At 43.7% G+C, this 16489-nt stretch overlaps 2 protein-coding genes across 3 annotated transcripts; one reads left to right on the top strand and one right to left on the bottom strand.

The window, feature by feature from the left end:
- Window positions 1-509: 509 nt before the first annotated feature.
- bhlhe41 (basic helix-loop-helix family, member e41) lies at window positions 510-4491 on the bottom strand. Of its 2 annotated transcripts, none has more exons than XM_082539061.1 (5): window positions 4179-4491; window positions 4018-4084; window positions 3740-3850; window positions 3524-3635; window positions 510-3186 (listed from the first exon to the last, which is right to left on the bottom strand). In XM_082539061.1, exons 1-5 carry the CDS (start codon window positions 4238-4240, stop codon window positions 2243-2245), a joined length of 1296 nt encoding a protein of 431 aa, XP_082395187.1. In that variant the 5' UTR covers window positions 4241-4491; the 3' UTR covers window positions 510-2242. The 2 variants fall into 2 exon arrangements, with proteins under 2 accessions (XP_082395187.1, XP_082395188.1); XM_082539062.1 differs by having other exon boundaries at window positions 3740-3847; window positions 4179-4490.
- A 1152-nt stretch (window positions 4492-5643) lies between these two features.
- Window positions 5644-16087, top strand: sspn (sarcospan (Kras oncogene-associated gene)). The gene is made up of 3 exons (XM_082539063.1): window positions 5644-6112; window positions 7614-7700; window positions 14761-16087. The coding sequence occupies exons 1-3, from the start codon at window positions 5885-5887 to the stop codon at window positions 15118-15120; spliced, it is 675 nt and encodes a 224-aa protein (XP_082395189.1). The 5' UTR covers window positions 5644-5884; the 3' UTR covers window positions 15121-16087.
- The last annotated feature ends 402 nt before the right edge of the window (window positions 16088-16489 follow it).

Raw genomic sequence — 16489 nt, 5'->3', positions numbered from 1 at the left:
ATGAACTTGTTTATACCGTTACCAAGATTGCTTCAAAAAAAAAAAAAGTGAGAAACTGGAATGCCATGTTAATATTAAAATGATATTGCGACAAGCCAATTAACGGCAACAACAAAGACGGGTTTTAACCTTGTTTAAAGCTTTTGACAGGTTGGAATGAGGGCCCCCTGTTTTTCTTCAGCCTGTACAGACAGACTATAATCTCACTTCATCACCCCTTTTATCACATGACTTTTGTTTAAAGCCTTGGCTTACTGTACATTCCTCTGCTGTGACCTGTCAGCTGATGTGTAGCATTACATTCCACCCATTGAACTTCTAATATTTTTATTATTCATTAATCCCATTATACTAATGCTGTCCAATATTTTGTATTGTTTCTCGTGACCTATGTTACACGTGTATGTACTTGTTGCTTATTAATAGACAATGACCGAAGCTGGATTTTATTGCACGTAAGACTGTGAAGACATGAAAAACTGGTGTAGAATAATAAGTAATCTGCAATGTTCAGATTTTGATATTTATTTTACAACTCATCAGCAATAATTTAGAACAGCATATGTGTAAAGCATTAACGAAATGTGCAACAGTTGCTCAGTTAAGTCTTTAAAAAAAATCCATAGACTTCTACAACATTGACAAAGACATGTATACTTCTTGATATATTCACAAAAACCTATTTACAAACACACATGCCACTTTATAGAACAGCTGATAACAGATCTGAGGCAAAAACCCAGCTGAGGAAAACTACAAAAGCAATGTCATGTAGGCGAAATACAATGAGAAATCTGAAAAAGCAGAACAGCACTATACTTAGTGGGAATTATTTATAAAAAAGAGGCCAGGATAAAGTTCTTAAAATGACCAGACTTTCTTTCCCAGTTTTAGACCATTTAAAAAAAACAACAAAAAAAACTATGGTCTTACATGATGATAGCACAGTATCCCAGATGATGACCTGATGTGTAGTTGGGTTCAGGGTTTTCAAACTTGATTGTGATTTTAACCCCTGAAAGAGCTAGAAATCAGTTTTTTGTAAAATCTGGCAACTTGGTTAACTCCCACTTTACTGCATGGAATCATCACAAAATATCCAATATCTCTTTTCATTGATGGAACAAAATCTTTTTTTTTTTTTTAAATTTCAAGACAACACAATAGAAAGGTTCAAAGAGAACTATAATGATTTACTTTAATGATGAGGTGACTTTTCAGGGTGGAGTGGGTAAAAGCAGAAAAAGTGCACTTAAAAGAGTAACTCAAAGAGCAATGCCATTCTACATACAAACTTTAACAGCTGGGAAAATACAGGTACATTCAATATCAAAGATCTTTAAGGTGCTATCCTACAATGTTTCCTGGAGGTACAGAAGGTCACTGCATCTCTGTGCAGAAATGCTTCAGTCAGGGGATGTACAATATGCTGGTCAAGCAAATCCTTATGAATGAAGGCTTTGTCTCTCCATTAATGGTTTTATTACATCTGTTTCTTTCTTCTTTTTATTTCTTTTTTTGCCACAAGGATACAGAAAGCAACGGAAACCAGAGTAACTTTAGTGGGAGTGAAATGAAGGAATTTATGCATAACACCTCTCCCGTGAATGTATTACAAATGTTTTATTAAAACATGAGACTTTTATATGTGTTGTGTATGATGGAGATGCTGTCTGTGTATGTTCTGAAAGGGGGATGCGTTTCAGTTCTCAGGAGGTACAGTAATGTGCCTCCCAGCTTACCCATGCAAAGTTGGGGATAGATGCACTTCCAGGACCACCCATTTTATAGGCCCCATTTAGTACACATTTACATGGTAATGAATCTTTCAGGTAATAATATTTACAGTCAGAGTCAGCCAAGTTATTAATAATCTTGGCAGAGGTCAGTTGCAACTTCATACATCCAAAGAGACTCATTGACTGGAATATTGCGCACTGCTGCAGTACTCAAAGTTTTGGCACCAATGCTGCCATGTCAAAATAGTTTATCAAAGAGGATAAAAAAACTAACTCCAGCACAACACGGCCGTGTAGTGTCAATCATTGTCGATAATCATTCAGATTGTTTAATCTAGCATAAGTGCAAAAGGCACGCGCCGTCACAACTGCCCTCTCTTTCGCCAAGATATTGTACACGAGCAACTCTCCTGTGAAACCCCGTTTAAAACTAGCCTAATTATTTTAAAAAAATGAAGATACATAAACTCCTCGAGAATGCGCAGAGAGGTAACACGGACTAATTAGCTCCTCTGACACCCAGAAAACTGGTCGTGTGAGCTACTCTTGCTCTCGTGGGACGTGTCGCCTACGTCACCCTCTCCGTCGTCACTAGCGGGACTCTCCTCGCGCTCCTCAGGTGAGCCCTCGTCAGCCTCGAGTGACCCGTCGGTGTCTAGAGAGGGTGAGTCCTTGGACTGAGAAGCGGCTCCAAAGTGCGCAGACAGGCCGGGGAACGCGGCAGCAGCGGCCGCCGCCGCCGCCGCTGAGGCGTGAGCGGGATATAGCCAAGGGAAAGGGGAAGCAAGGGCGGCCGCCGCAGGGTACATGTACTTTTCAATGTTGTTCTTGTCGAAAAAAGGCATGTAAGAAGCAGCGGCTGAGGGGTTAATGAAGTAGAAAGGCATGCAAATCGGTGTCTGCTGTCCCACACTGCTTATTCCCATCAGAGAGTTCATAAACGCCACGTCGGGCCTGGTGAGGTCTGCGCCCCCTGCCCCGTTCACAGGCCAGCTCATCTTTGGTTTTTTGGCAGCCCGCTCATCTCCGAACTCTTGCTTGATTTTCACTGCCTTTGGTCCCTGCGCCTTATTGCGCTCACATTCTTTATCTTTGCCATCGCTCTTTTCTGCCTCGCCCCCGTATCCACTGTCCGTGTCTGTGTCATTCTCGTTGAGCTCTCCACCCTGGGTCCTCTGGATGACGGGGACACAGTTGGCTTGGCTGTCAGATTTCTGACCATCCTGTGCGTCCCCGGCGGGCAGCTGGTGTTGTAGTGGCTGCGCGCCGGGCTGGAACTGCGCCAGCACCTTGTGAAGGTGGTTGATCAGCTGCGCGCACCTCTGCTCCCGTGCTGTCCAGTTCTCAAACTGACTCAGGTATTGCAGGACCTCTTTGGCACAGGCCTGGAATCCGGAGTGGAACGCATCCAGATCAGCGTGAATGGAAGATTTCATCGACCGGTCTCCTGCGAAGCAAGGAGTTTGAAGAGTAACAGATCATTATTCTGTAAGATGCTCATCATAACTAGTGACGAGACGAGGCTAGCGACTCAGACAAAGTGAACAGATGCGGTATTAATAGGAAGAATCTTGAAATACACAATAAAGCATCCAAGCTGAGTCTACTCTAGCTCCTCTTTCTTCAATTCTGCTCGTTCTGCTATTTTAAAAACGGAGATTAATAAAGTTTCCCCAAATCCGGTCAGTTAAATGATAAAAACCCATATCCATTTAATTATTGTCAAGAAGTGCAGTTTCTTTACAAAACTTTATGTATATGAGGATTGAGTTCGTTCATCTTACCATTCTGCAAAGCAATAATCTTCTGGTGCTGCTGCTCAGTGACAGCAGTCAGCGCGTTTAAGTGTTTCAGCGTTAACTCCAGGACGACTGCCTTCTCCAAGTGCCCGAGCGTCTGTGGAGAAAATCAGAGGTTGTGTTTGGCTGTTTACGAGGTCTCTGTCATGTAAAGCCATGTCCTGAGCACGTATAAAACTTTTCATGATTTCGTGATCTCACCGACAGCTTGAGATGTTCGGGTAACAAATCCTTCAGCTGCCCTATACATTCGTTGATTCTGTCTCTCCGCTTCTTCTCTATCAACCGGTGTGGTAACTTGTATGCGTCCTGCTGACAAAATACGAGTGTTTAATTAATCAGAACAGGAACACGCTAGTAACACTATAACACTAGTTACAGTGTGTTTCATATCATTTGTGGTATTTTTAAGGAACAACTGTGAAAACAAGCTACATATTAGAATAATAATATTTTTTTTAAAAAAACAACGCGCGCACCTTCCCACCATCCTCTCGCTTTATTCCTCTTTTGGATTTACACATGTAGAGTGAGGGGTAATCCACCCTACGGACACGGGGAAAGTGTCAGATTATTCACCAGGTCATCATGACAGTTTATTAGGCATACTTTGACAGAGTTTGCCAAAAGCGATACTCACCCCAAGAAATCCGCGTGCTCCATGAACTGTCTGTCCTGTAAATGCGGTATTCGTTCATCCATCTCTCCTCTGCTGGTTCTTTGCTTCTTCTGAGCTTCTTTTGGGAATGTTTGTTATTCCAACGACCCACGCGTGGACGGCTGAGGCAGATAATGCACAGTGCGTGTCCTCCAGTGGAGCTGCGCGTCAGACTGATGTCTATAGTTCCCTGAGCTGCCACTTTGCAAAGCCGTCGGCTCTGTGGTTAGAGCGCACGCGCGCCGGTTGGGAACAGCTTCCGACTCACGTGTAGGCTGCACCAGCACAAAGTCCGGTAATTAGACCTTGTCTGTAATATTGCAGCTATCGACGCTGCTTCTATGGCGACTAAGTCCAGGCCATTTTGACCAGGCTGCTGAAACGTGATTCGTGCGCAAAATGCAAAGGAGCAGACGCAGGCGCGTGGAGCGAGGTAGAATAATGATCCTCAGATGCAGCGGTTTTGCATCTAGTTTTATGGGCTACAAAACTTCACAGCTCGTGTTTGCTGTGCAAGCGCTGAGCTGCCGGAGCGAGACACAGACTTCTAAACTGATCACGAATAGTCGCACTTCGGGAAAGAAGCCTCCGCGAGATAAAAACAAGAACCGGTCACGTAACGTGACCGAGCCTGAACAGCAGACAGGTTATTGTGGCGTAAACACGGAGCGTAAACATGGGGGTGTGAGCTTTTTAAAGTCCACAAAATGTGTGCGCTCATGCGTTTTCATGCACCCTGCACCCTCTATGTACGTTGTTGTGCGACAGGACAACCTTAGTTGTACATCAATTCCCCAAAGCTGCGTTGTCAGTAACCATGGCACCGGCCCAGCTGTGTGCTGAAACACGTGCGTCGCAGTTCTTTTATTAGTCCCGGGATAAAGTTTTATGACTTGTTAGTCCGACGTGCTGAAAATGATGAGTGATCACAGTCCCCTTCAAACACCTCGGTTTCTCGTAAGCCCGTTAGTTCTCTGTATTGACCGCGATAAACACGTGAAGCGTGAGGATAAAAAGAAATAAAAACCTTTTATATATAAATGTGTTACTGCATATTTATAGTTTAACCACATAAAGTTAATCTGTTACTGACACCTGCTCCTCCCTTGCGAACGTTAAAATGATCCAAAAACACTAAAATCTGCGCCACTGTAATGCCCTCACATGCCTTGTGATCACATTACTCGTTCCTGTAAGTCATGTGACACGTTCTGGCTGGCGGCATATGGTTGTCTTGTGTAACTGCTGACAAAGAATGAAACAGTCACTTGGCTCTTTAATGAAGTGTCACCTCCTCTGTGCTGGCTGTTCATTAACTCATACCTGCTGATCCCTCTCTGTACTTTCCCTTTTTTGTTTTTAATGTGAGTATACGATAAATCATCTTATTGTCGTAAGTTGGAATCCCCCTTTGTGTCTTCCTGCCTCCCATCCCTCCTCTTCCTTCCCTCCTCAGTATGCTGCCTGCTCTATATGTGGCACTGGAGCCGCGTTAGGATTCCAGTCCAAATGTTTTCCATATTAGTTCAGAGCCTTCTCTGATTCCAAATAGCAGCCATAGCTGTGTTTATGGTGAGAGAGGGCAGGGAGGGGAAGGGAAGGGAGGGAGACCGCAGGCGGGCTCATACACCCCAAAGAGTAAAAGTCGTGTAGAGACACAGGAAAAGAAAGTGAAGGCAGAAAGAGAAATGAGACAGACACAGAAAGATTCCTCAGACAAGAAGGAGGGCAAGAAGAAGAGAGAAGAGAGCCCAACACCAGAAGATGGCCATAAGTGCAGAGTCTGTCGTTTCCCTCTGCTCATCGCTCTGCTCCAGCTGCTGTTGGGGGTGGCTGTCACAGCCGTGGCCTTCCTTATGTTGGCTATCAGTCCCTCACTTTTGGCCAGGGAGACTCCACACTGGGCTGGGATCATTGTAAGCTGCATACTTTACGCTCTATCATCATCCGCTACACTCATTTGTTTGCATGGAACTTCCGGTTTCTGATACTTCTGCATGAGCCTCAGCAACACACCTGTGTTGTACATCTTTAGCACACTGTATGTCAACACCGGCCCCCACCAGGCTGTCTCTGCCAGACAGGCACCGTAGCCATGGGAAATCACTAATATTGTCATGTGGTAACAAATCTCCATCTGTCATATTCACCTGAATGCATACACCTGCATTTCCATTATTTCTCAGTCACATGCATCAGCTTGCACCTTCTGTTGTTCACACTGCATGTCCAAGAAATCTTAAACATCTGGACAGATGAGATGAGTCATCCAATAACAGCATGCCGCATTCCAAACTAACCCACGAACACCCACACAGTGTCAGAAGACCTCATTATTATTTGCAAATATGATGTACATCTTTTTGAGTACCTCTGCATCCTTGCCATCCGGTCTCCCCCACATATACACGCACACATCACATATAGTTTCACACAAAAGTAAACTTTTACGATGCAAACAACAAATGAAAGATAAGTTGCGTGTTTCATTTAGGTTAAGACGAGAAGTGGAATTTCAAGAGAAATTAACAAAAAGGTCACGAAAGCACTGAAAGTTTGTTAATGTTGAAGTGTAACTGACTGGGAGCATCAGTTAAACTGTAAAGCTTTGAGGTTTCAGCTCACAAAGGTGAACTTTGTTAAGAGTAACACGTAAAAAGTGGATAAACTGTAAGTTGAAGTGTTACAAATGCACGCACTTTAACTTGTATAACCAATGAGGCACAAAGTGTTCATCTTTCCTTGTGAAATGTGTAATAAAAAAGGGGGGAAGGCAAATTTACTTATTATTATAGTTTGGGCTAAGACTTCAGGTCACCTTTCAGTGATATATGTTTAAAAAAACGTGTTTTTTGTGTCTGGGCTCTACCCCAGCCTATCACAGATGCCATCTGCCTTCGAAAACATCCCTGGACATCAACATCCCGAGTTAGATCCTCACGAGATTCAGCCAAGTGAAAAACATTGAGGTCATCAAGAACTTTCCAGAGAATCCTGAGTGCTTAAGAACCTGAGAAAAACATTTAAATAAGATGCCTCACGTTAGTCACAAGACTCCAATTGCACTGAAGACACAGAGATAGAGTGTGAGTGTGTTTGTGTGCAAGAAAGAGAGAGGAGGGGAGTGAAAGGGAAAGACAGAGTAAAGTAATCAGATGGCAGCTTACTGCTGAATCATGTAATACCAGGAAACACCTCTGAAAACCTGGGGGAAAGTATTTCTTTTTCTTATTCATGGTCTAAACTGTATGTAAATGTATGATCTACAAGTCATTCATATATGCTATATATATGGATGAAATGGATCTTTGTGGCGCTTAAAAATCATGTTGTCACAAATCATGTAGATGTTTTTAATGCCTTGATGACTGAGTCTATCCAAATAATGCTAAACCCTTTTTTTCTGTTATGTTTCAGCTGTGTTTAGTTTCCATCCTGGGCTTTGTCCTGTACTGTATCACCTATGTCCCTGATGAGAGAACATCGAAGCAATTCATTGTCAAGGTGAGCTTAGCGAAAGCCTGGTGACTTAAAACATTTGCTTATTAATGCGAAAACAAGTGTCTGAAATTGTCCCACGATTTGTAGAATCAGTCAAAAGTATGACCAGGCTTAGTGTTCAGACAGAAAACCTCTGCAGAAAACATTATTTTACTCCCTGTTAAAGTACAAAGCTGGTCTCAGGGAACTGCAACTGTCAGAAGCATAGAGAGAAAAGCATTTAACAGCATTCCTGTTTAAAAGTGCTCTGCAGGAATCCGTGTGAGCGGAGGAGTGCTTTCATTAATGCGACTTGATTGTACAGCTTAATTAGCCACACAATGTATGCAGCTGGAATTTCAAAGCAATTAAAATCAGCCGATCATTGTTTCCTGGGAAGGGGCATCCTTTTTTTATGTCTGGGTCTTCTGTGCATACCAGGTTCAAATATGTAAATGATGTAAAGACAGCATACTTCAGCAGTATTTTGTATTAGAAAATGCTGCTAATTTGCAGAAAGGCTTGTTAAAAAAACAAAACAATGCTAGCATGTCTATTTTGTGTAGCTTTAAATGTCATCGATGTACCTCAGTCACCAGAAAGACACAGATTCTGATCATTTGCATTTTTAAGTTCACAAACTAGTGATATTAGCCGATCCCTAAATGAGACAGTATTGAACTTGTTGAAATTTGACTGCATTGTTCATTTATCCATTTGTCTTGCATAGCAGCAAAGTATAGTGCTGTGAAAAAGTGTTTGGCCTCTTGATACAATGAGTCTTTCACATCGCTGTGGAGGAATTTTGGTCCACTCTTCTTTGTAGAATTGTTTTAATTCAGCCACCTTGAAAGGTTTTCATTCATGAATAGTCTCAATTGGATTTGAGTCCAGACTTTGACTAGGACACTTCAAAACCTTCCTTTTTTCTTTTGAGACATTCAGAGGTGGACTTGCTGTTGTGTTTTGGGTCATCGTCCTGCTGCCCAACTCAAGCGTTCTCGAGCTTCAGAGCACAAATTGATGAACATTTAAAAATTTCTGCTGAAGAGAATTTTTTTTGATTCCATCAATTACAGCAAGTTACTCAGTTCATAAAGCAGCAAATAGCCCCAGACCATTAACCCACCATTGGTCATGATGTTCTTTTTCTGAATTGCTGTGCTAGTTTTATGCCTGATGTATCGTGACATAAACCTTCCAGAAAGTTCAACTTTTGTCTCGCCAGTCCACAGAATATTTTCCCAAAGGTCTTGGGGATCATTAACATGTTTTTTGGCAAATGTGAGACGAGTCCTTGTGTTCTTTTTGGTCAGCTTGAACTCTCCCATGGATGCCATTTTTGCCCAGTCTCTTTCTTAGTGTTGAATCAGGAACACTGACTTTAACTGAGACACGTGAGGCCTGCAGGTCTTGGGTTCTTTTTTGGCCTTCTGGAAAAGTTGTGTTGGTCTCGGATGATAATGGCTCTCATTGTGGTTCACTGGACTCCCAAAGCCTGGGAAATGGTTTTGTAACCCTTTCCAGAGTGATAGATAAGATAAGATAAGATAAGATAGAACTTTATTAATCCCTCGGGTGGGTTCCTCTGGGAAATTCGACTTCCAAAAAGCACAGCAACGACCGAAGTTACAGTTACAGAATTGTTATATATATATATATATATATATATATATATATAACAGGGCGTTGTTGGAATGCTACTACGCAAGTAACCCCGGCGGAAGGGGCTACATGAATAGGATGCGGGACCTATGGATTCTTCGATACCCAACATCCACAATGACGGCGAAACAACTAGTAGCTCAGTGTTCCAACATTCGAAAGAAGGGACTGCTCTCACAGCTAGAGATTGACGAGGTACAACACAAATGCTACGGCAAGGAGGAGTCAGGACGCCAGGTCAGGGGGGCGATATCATCACCCCCACCCGAGATTGGGTACATAGCCCCAAGTGCGATAGGAGAAGGATCGTTGAGTGCGAGAGGAACTGACCTGAAAAATAGGATCATGGCCAAGCTTGAAACCTCGATCCCCCGTAGCCGGTTACCAAGATTACGTGAAGTACCCTCAGAAGGTCTGCTAGATGATGTTAATGCAGCACTACGGGCAATACCTACAACCACGATTACTGACACTAACAAGCTGATCTACAATACGGCAGCAGTGATCAGTGAGATGCTTGGCTACACGTTGAACAGCGACAAGGGGCAGTACCCTCCATGGAGAAGGAGGCTAGAGGGCAAGATCAAAGTAGCACGGAGGGAGGTTAGCCAACTAACGGAGTTGCAGAAAGGTGCGACAAATAAGGTGCCTAAGAAATACAGCAAGCTGTCCATACCTGAGGCCTTGGAAACTGCCAAGCAAAGACTCACAGCCTTGGCCAGCCGCTTGAGGAGGTACACCAGAGAGATAGAAGGCAGGAGAATAAACCAGCTGTTCTCCACAGAACCAGCAAAGGTGTACTCTCAGTGGCAAGGGAACAATAAGAGAACAGCACCACCAAGGCTGGAGACGGAGCAATACTGGAAGAGCATATGGGAGAAGGATGCAACCCATAATGGCAATGCTCAGTGGCTAGAGGATCTGAGGGCAGACCACAGCAACCTCCCTGAACAGGGTCCAGTAACCATCACAGTGGCAGATATCCAAGAAAGGGTCTCCAGTATGAAGAGTTGGACAGCACCAGGGCCCGACATGGTTCATGCCTACTGGCTGAAGAAGCTGACTGCACTCCACGAGCGTCTGGCAGCACAAATGAACCAGCTGCTAGTTAACGAGAGACACCCGGAATGGCTAACTGAAGGCCGGACGGTCCTGATCCCCAAGGACCCCAAGAAGGGACCGGTCCCCTCCAACTACCGACCAATAACCTGCCTCAGTACTACATGGAAGCTCCTGTCAGGCATCATATCGGCTAAGATGAACAGGCACATGGGTCAATACATGAGCGGGACACAGAAAGGAATTGGCAAGAATACCAGAGGCGCAAAACACCAGCTACTGGTAGACAGAACAATCAGCCGAGACTGCAAGACCAGACTGACCAACCTGTGCACTGCCTGGATTGATTACAAGAAGGCCTATGACTCAATGCCCCACAGCTGGATACTGGAATGCCTAGAATTGTACAAGATCAATGGGACCCTAAGAGCCTTCATCAGGAACTCAATGGGGATGTGGCGTACAACACTAGAGGCCAACTCCAAGCCCATAGCACAAGTCACCATCAAGTGCGGGATCTACCAAGGAGATGCTCTGTCCCCACTGCTGTTCTGCATAGGCCTGAACCCCCTCAGTGAGATCATTAACAAGACTGGCTACGGATACCGACTACGAAACGGAGCAGTTGTCAGCCACCTCCTGTACATGGATGACATCAAGCTGTATGCCAAGAGTGAACGAGACATCGATTCACTGATCCACACTACCAGGCTATACAGCAATGACATTGGAATGTCGTTCGGACTGGAGAAGTGTAGTCGGATGGTATCAAAGAGAGGGAAGGTAGTCAGAACTGAGGGGATTGAACTACCAGAAGGCAACATTGCAGACATAGAGGACAGTTACAAGTACCTGGGGATCCCGCAGGCAAATGGGAACCATGAAGAGGCCGCTAGAAAGGCTGCAACCACCAAGTACCTGCAGAGGGTCAGGCAAGTCCTGAGGAGTCAGCTGAATGGTAAGAACAAGATCCGGGCCATCAACACGTACGCCCTGCCCGTGATCAGGTACCCTGCTGGGGTAATGGGCTGGCCAAAGGAGGAGATAGAAGCCACTGACATAAAGACAAGAAAGCTCCTTACCATGCATGGAGGGTTTCACCCCAAGTCCAGCACCCTGAGGCTGTACGCTAAGCGGAAGGAAGGGGGCCGGGGACTGGTGAGTGTCAGCACCACAGTCCAGGATGAGACAACGAACATCCAAGAATACATTGGGAAGATGGCCCCAACTGACCGAGTGCTCAGTGAATACCTCAGGCAGCAGAAACCCAAGAAAGAGGAGGGAAACGAGGAACCATCATGGAAGGACAGGCCCCTGCACGGTATGTACCACCGGCAGATAGAGGAGGTGGCTGATATCCAGAAATCCTACCAGTGGCTGGACAAAGCTGGACTGAAAGACAGCACAGAGGCACTAATCATGGCAGCACAAGAACAAGCTCTGAGTACAAGATCCATAGAGGCTGGGGTCTATCACACCAGGCAAGACCCCAGGTGCAGGCTGTGTAAAGATGCCCCAGAGACAATCCAGCACATAACAGCAGGGTGCAAGATGCTAGCAGGCAAGGCATACATGGAACGCCATAACCAAGTGGCCGGCATAGTGTACAGGAACATCTGTGCCGAGTATAACCTGGAAGTCCCGAGGTCAAAATGGGAGATGCCCCCAAGGGTGGTGAAGAATGACCGAGCTAAGATCCTGTGGGACTTCCAGATACAGACGGACAAAATGGTGGTGGCTAACCAACCGGACATAGTGGTGGTAGACAAACAGAAGAAGACGGCCGTAGTGATCGATGTAGCGGTTCCGAATGACAGCAATATCAGGAAGAAGGAACACGAGAAGCTGGAGAAATACCAAGGGCTCAGAGAAGAGCTCGAGAGGATGTGGAGGGTGAAGGTAACGGTGGTCCCCGTGGTAATCGGAGCACTAGGTGCGGTGACTCCCAAGCTAGGCGAGTGGCTCCAGCAGATCCCGGGAACAACATCGGAGATCTCTGTCCAGAAGAGCGCAGTCCTGGGAACAGCTAAGATACTGCGCAGGACCCTCAAGCTCCCAGGCCTCTGGTAGAGGACCCGAGCTTGAAGGATAAACCGCCCGCAGGGGCGTGCTGGGTGTTTTTATATATATATATATATAAAAAAAAAAAACACCCAGCACGCCCCTGCGGGCGGTTTATCCTTCAAGCTCGGGTCCTCTACCAGAGGCCTGGGATATATATATATATATATATATATATATATATATATATATATCGTTAGCTTCATAGCATAAGTGCCTAAGTCATTGACTTAGTCAAATGACTTAGGCAATTATGCTATGAAGCTAACGATATATATATATACACACACACACACACACACACACACACATATATAAATACAGAGACAAATATAAATAAAATATACAAAGGGGATAAAAAGAATAAATAGGAATAAAAAATAAAAATACAAGTGAATTGCACATTTCAAGTATTGAGTCTATTGCACTGTTGACTATTTACAAAAAGTATTGCACAAGGTATTGTACAGTGAGGTGAAGAGGGACTACAGCTTAGTTGTTCCCCCCTCCTTTGTCCTCCTGTTTCCCCTCCCTCTCCCCTCCAGAGAGGAGTTAAACAGTCTGATGGCGTGTGGGACAAAGGAGTTTTTAAGTCTGTTAGTTCTTGTCTTGGGGAGAAGCAACCTGTCACTGAACAGACTCTTCTGATTGTTTATGGCCGTGTGCAGAGGATGCCTGGCATTGTTCATAATGTCCATCAGTTTCTTTAATGTCCTTTTCTCTGCCACTGTCACCAGAGTGTCCAGCTTCATGCCGACCACAGAGCTAGCCCTCCTGATCAGTTTCTCCAGCCTGGTGTCAATGACTTTGTTTCTCAGCTGTTTCTTTTGATCATGTGTTTTTTGATATCTTTTAGCTTACTAAACTTTGTCAGTCAGGTTCTGTTTGTGCTTCTTAATTGATTCAAAGGTCTGTTGTAATCAGGCCTGGGTGGGGCTGGTGAACATAATTCATTAATCATAGTTAATTCAAGATTTTACAATGGGGGCAATTACTTTTTCAAACAGCATCAGGTAGGTTTGGATAGCTTTTTTTCCTTTAATAAGATAAGCAATCATTTAAAATCTTTGTTTTTGTTTACTCGGGTTATCTTTGTCTGATATTAAAATCTGCTTGATTATCTGAAACATGTAAGTGTGACAGTTACATAAAAAAAGAGATCAGGAAATGGGCAAATATTTTTTCACAGCACAGTATGTCCTTATGTCAGGTGTCATTTCTTGTAGTTTTTTTTAGCCAAAAGTTCTATGTAGAAGAAAAAACCTCCTTGTCTGGCCTTCAAACAGCCCTCAAACCAAAACAAATGTGTTTTAATTTGTTAATTTACTTTGTCAGTGAATACGCGACTACACTGTCTCTCTTTCTGAAGAATCTGTGGCCTTGCAGTGAGCTTGTTTATTAATTCCAGTTGCCCTTGGTTCAAAGAGAGAGCAAAGGGAGAGGGAGCCGTTCTCACATTAAGTGTTAACTGTGTTGTTAGATAGGGACTCATATGACCACTTTATTTCTCATTAACTGTGTAAAAACACTCGTGACTATGAGTTTTGAAGTGCTCTGTAAAAGTGGACAGCACATAGACTCTTAACAACGACGACGACAACAGCATCCTTACTTTCAACTTTGGGCTTTCCGATCACCTGTTTAGTGAAGCCCACACTGTTCAGCAGAGTGCTTGTTGATGCACTTGCTTTACATGCATCTCCCCTGTAATCATCCATACTCTCCATCTCACAGCTGTTCCAAAATTAACATAAATGCAGTTTCAAATCAAGCACCACTCATCACTTGCATAACTCTATAAGCAGCATGTAACTGAAAGCAAAATACACCAGCGAATGAGGGCTCCTTTTATATAAGCGGTGGATTAAGATGAAGGTTTAGTGTTATTGCAATCGTGCAGTTGCATAAACAGCACAAAGCCTCTGTCACATTTTGAAACTGTATTTTTAGATGCTCTCTGCAAGTATTCTCACACAGGACATCCACTAAAGGTTGGAGGTGGCTGTAGCTGCAGGTCACTGGAATATATGTGATATCTCCCCTTCGTGCTAAGAGCTGGACCAGTACTCTTAGGGTCAGAGTATTCTGGGTAATCTCTTTGAACTTAATTTGCCATAGGCACTGAGCCAGCACGTCTGTTTCTAAGCTACAGTTTTGGCACTGTGGGGTAATCATGAGACAACAGGCTAAAGTGGGAGCCGGATTAGAATATAAAAACATATTGAATAAAAGATAGAAAATGTTTTCTGATGAAAGCTTTCATAGTGTCTGGTCTCACGCTAGCTTTCTGCCCCTACAGCTCCTGTATTTTGTCCTGTGCATGATTGGCCTGGTCATCTCTGTGCTGGTCATGGCGTTTGCTGCCCACCATTACGAGCAAACCAGCAGCTTCATCTGTGAGCAAGATGTAGAAGCCTGCGTCTGCATACTCGATGAAGAAGATCTACTAGCTCGCACCTTCACTTACGAGGGAGTCAGTGACTGCGAGGTGATCACCGGTACACTCACACTTTACTTCCTGATCCAGATCTTCCTCAATCTGGCCCAAGCGCTCATCTGTGCCGTTGGTGCCTTCATCATGTGGAAGCACCGCTATCAGGTCTTCTTTGCTGGTCTTCAGATTGGCTCTCCCTCAACCCAGCAGTGGCAGAAAGTTTAATTGAAGATGGCAAAGCTCACGAGGTGCCTCTGGTCAGTCAGCTCAAGAGGGAGGTTGACTTAACTCTGGCGGACTGGAATATTTGTCTTTTTGTGTGCCTTGGCTTGTTCTCTGTCAGCCAATCACGTGGCAGCAGCTCAATGTATTTATGCTGGAAGTTGTATCAGCTTTGTAACAGCTTTTTGTATTTTATATAAGTAAAGTTCTACTTCCAGTTTCCAATTTTTAGTCCTTGAAAAGAAGTTGTAAAGTCAAAAGCAGCTTATTGTGTTTCATATTTTTGTTAGTTATGTTTTCATCTCATTCACAGAAATTTCATAACCACGACACCTAAAACACATCGAGTTCTTGTGCGATGATTCTCAATTACAGAATGAAACTGCCTCAAAAATTAAAAAAGGATTGTTCACACATTAGCAAATATTAGTAAGATGAATCTTAAACCTTAAAATGAATGCTTTATTTATTGTTACTGTTACTGCATAAAATCCCCTTTTATTAAAGCCTTGTTTTATATTATGTGCATTTTGAGGTTCGTTTTCAGGGTTTTTTTGATGAAAATCATTTAGTTTATTAATTTTGCCACTAAACATATGCAGCTCGCTAAATACAGACTTCACTCCCCTGACAAAAAAAACGTTATCAAAGTCCTTTTCAGCTGGTACAAGTAAACGCCACACAGTTCTGAGTGCAGTAGCATAACCTGAGCAGGCTACACTTCATAAGACTGGTTTCAGACTGAACTGGGCTGTGGTGGAAGGTGGCCAGCAGCCAGCATGAGTCAAACAGCCTGTAGGAGTGGAACTGCTGCAGCCACAAAGAGAGGAGGGGTGAGACGGGGTGAGGAAAGGGGGGACTCAGACTGGCAGCTGGACTGAAGTGACCTATGGTGAATCATTTCACAGTGTTTGAGCTGTGTTAGGAAGCGGGAAAAAAAATAAATGGTGGTTTTTATTTTTAAATGAAATACGTTTCTGTGTTATTTATTACTACTCTAGCAATATTTACCTGCAATCTCAACATGCTAAGCAGGAAACGTAAGCATGAGTCAGTTTCCATATGAATGAAATGTATGCCCAGAGGAAGAGTGTAACTAGTGCTGAATCAAATACACCCTACATTGTTTTGTCAGTGATAAAAGGTTAATTAACTGAAATCTTAAATTTTATGAATTCATTTCATGTGGATAAAAAAATGCCAGTAGTTACTCTTTCAAGACTGTCTTAACATATTTGGGCACAAATAGAAACCTTTTTGTCAGCTGTATGCAGTTGCAGTTTCCCTTTTTTTGTAATTACATACACAGGTACCAGGCACTTTAGGTAAAGTGTTGAGCTGCCTATTAACACAAAGGTCTAATCAGCCAATC

The sequence above is a fragment of the Aulonocara stuartgranti genome (assembly GCF_965226115.1).
Source record: "Aulonocara stuartgranti genome assembly, chromosome: 7".
In the NCBI taxonomy this organism is placed as follows: Eukaryota; Metazoa; Chordata; class Actinopteri; order Cichliformes; family Cichlidae; genus Aulonocara; species Aulonocara stuartgranti.
Note: the sequence above shows the minus strand (reverse complement) of the source record. Positions and strands in the feature narration are given on the sequence as shown.

Bases quoted from the DNA above. Each gene is read 5' to 3' on its own strand.
- bhlhe41 (XM_082539061.1), bottom strand. From the start codon at position 4,240: ATGGATGAACGAATACCGCATTTACAGGACAGACAGTTCATGGAGCAC. The intron at 3,851-4,017 runs GTGCGCGCGTTG...GTATTTTGTCAG, and splicing joins AGCGAGAGGATGGTGGGAAG to CAGGACGCATACAAGTTACC. The intron at 3,187-3,523 runs GTAAGATGAACG...CTTGCTTCGCAG, and splicing joins GATTATTGCTTTGCAGAATG to GAGACCGGTCGATGAAATCT.
- sspn (XM_082539063.1), top strand. From the start codon at position 5,885: ATGAGACAGACACAGAAAGATTCCTCAGACAAGAAGGAGGGCAAGAAG. The intron at 6,113-7,613 runs GTAAGCTGCATA...GTTATGTTTCAG, and splicing joins CACACTGGGCTGGGATCATT to CTGTGTTTAGTTTCCATCCT. The intron at 7,701-14,760 runs GTGAGCTTAGCG...CTGCCCCTACAG, and splicing joins CGAAGCAATTCATTGTCAAG to CTCCTGTATTTTGTCCTGTG.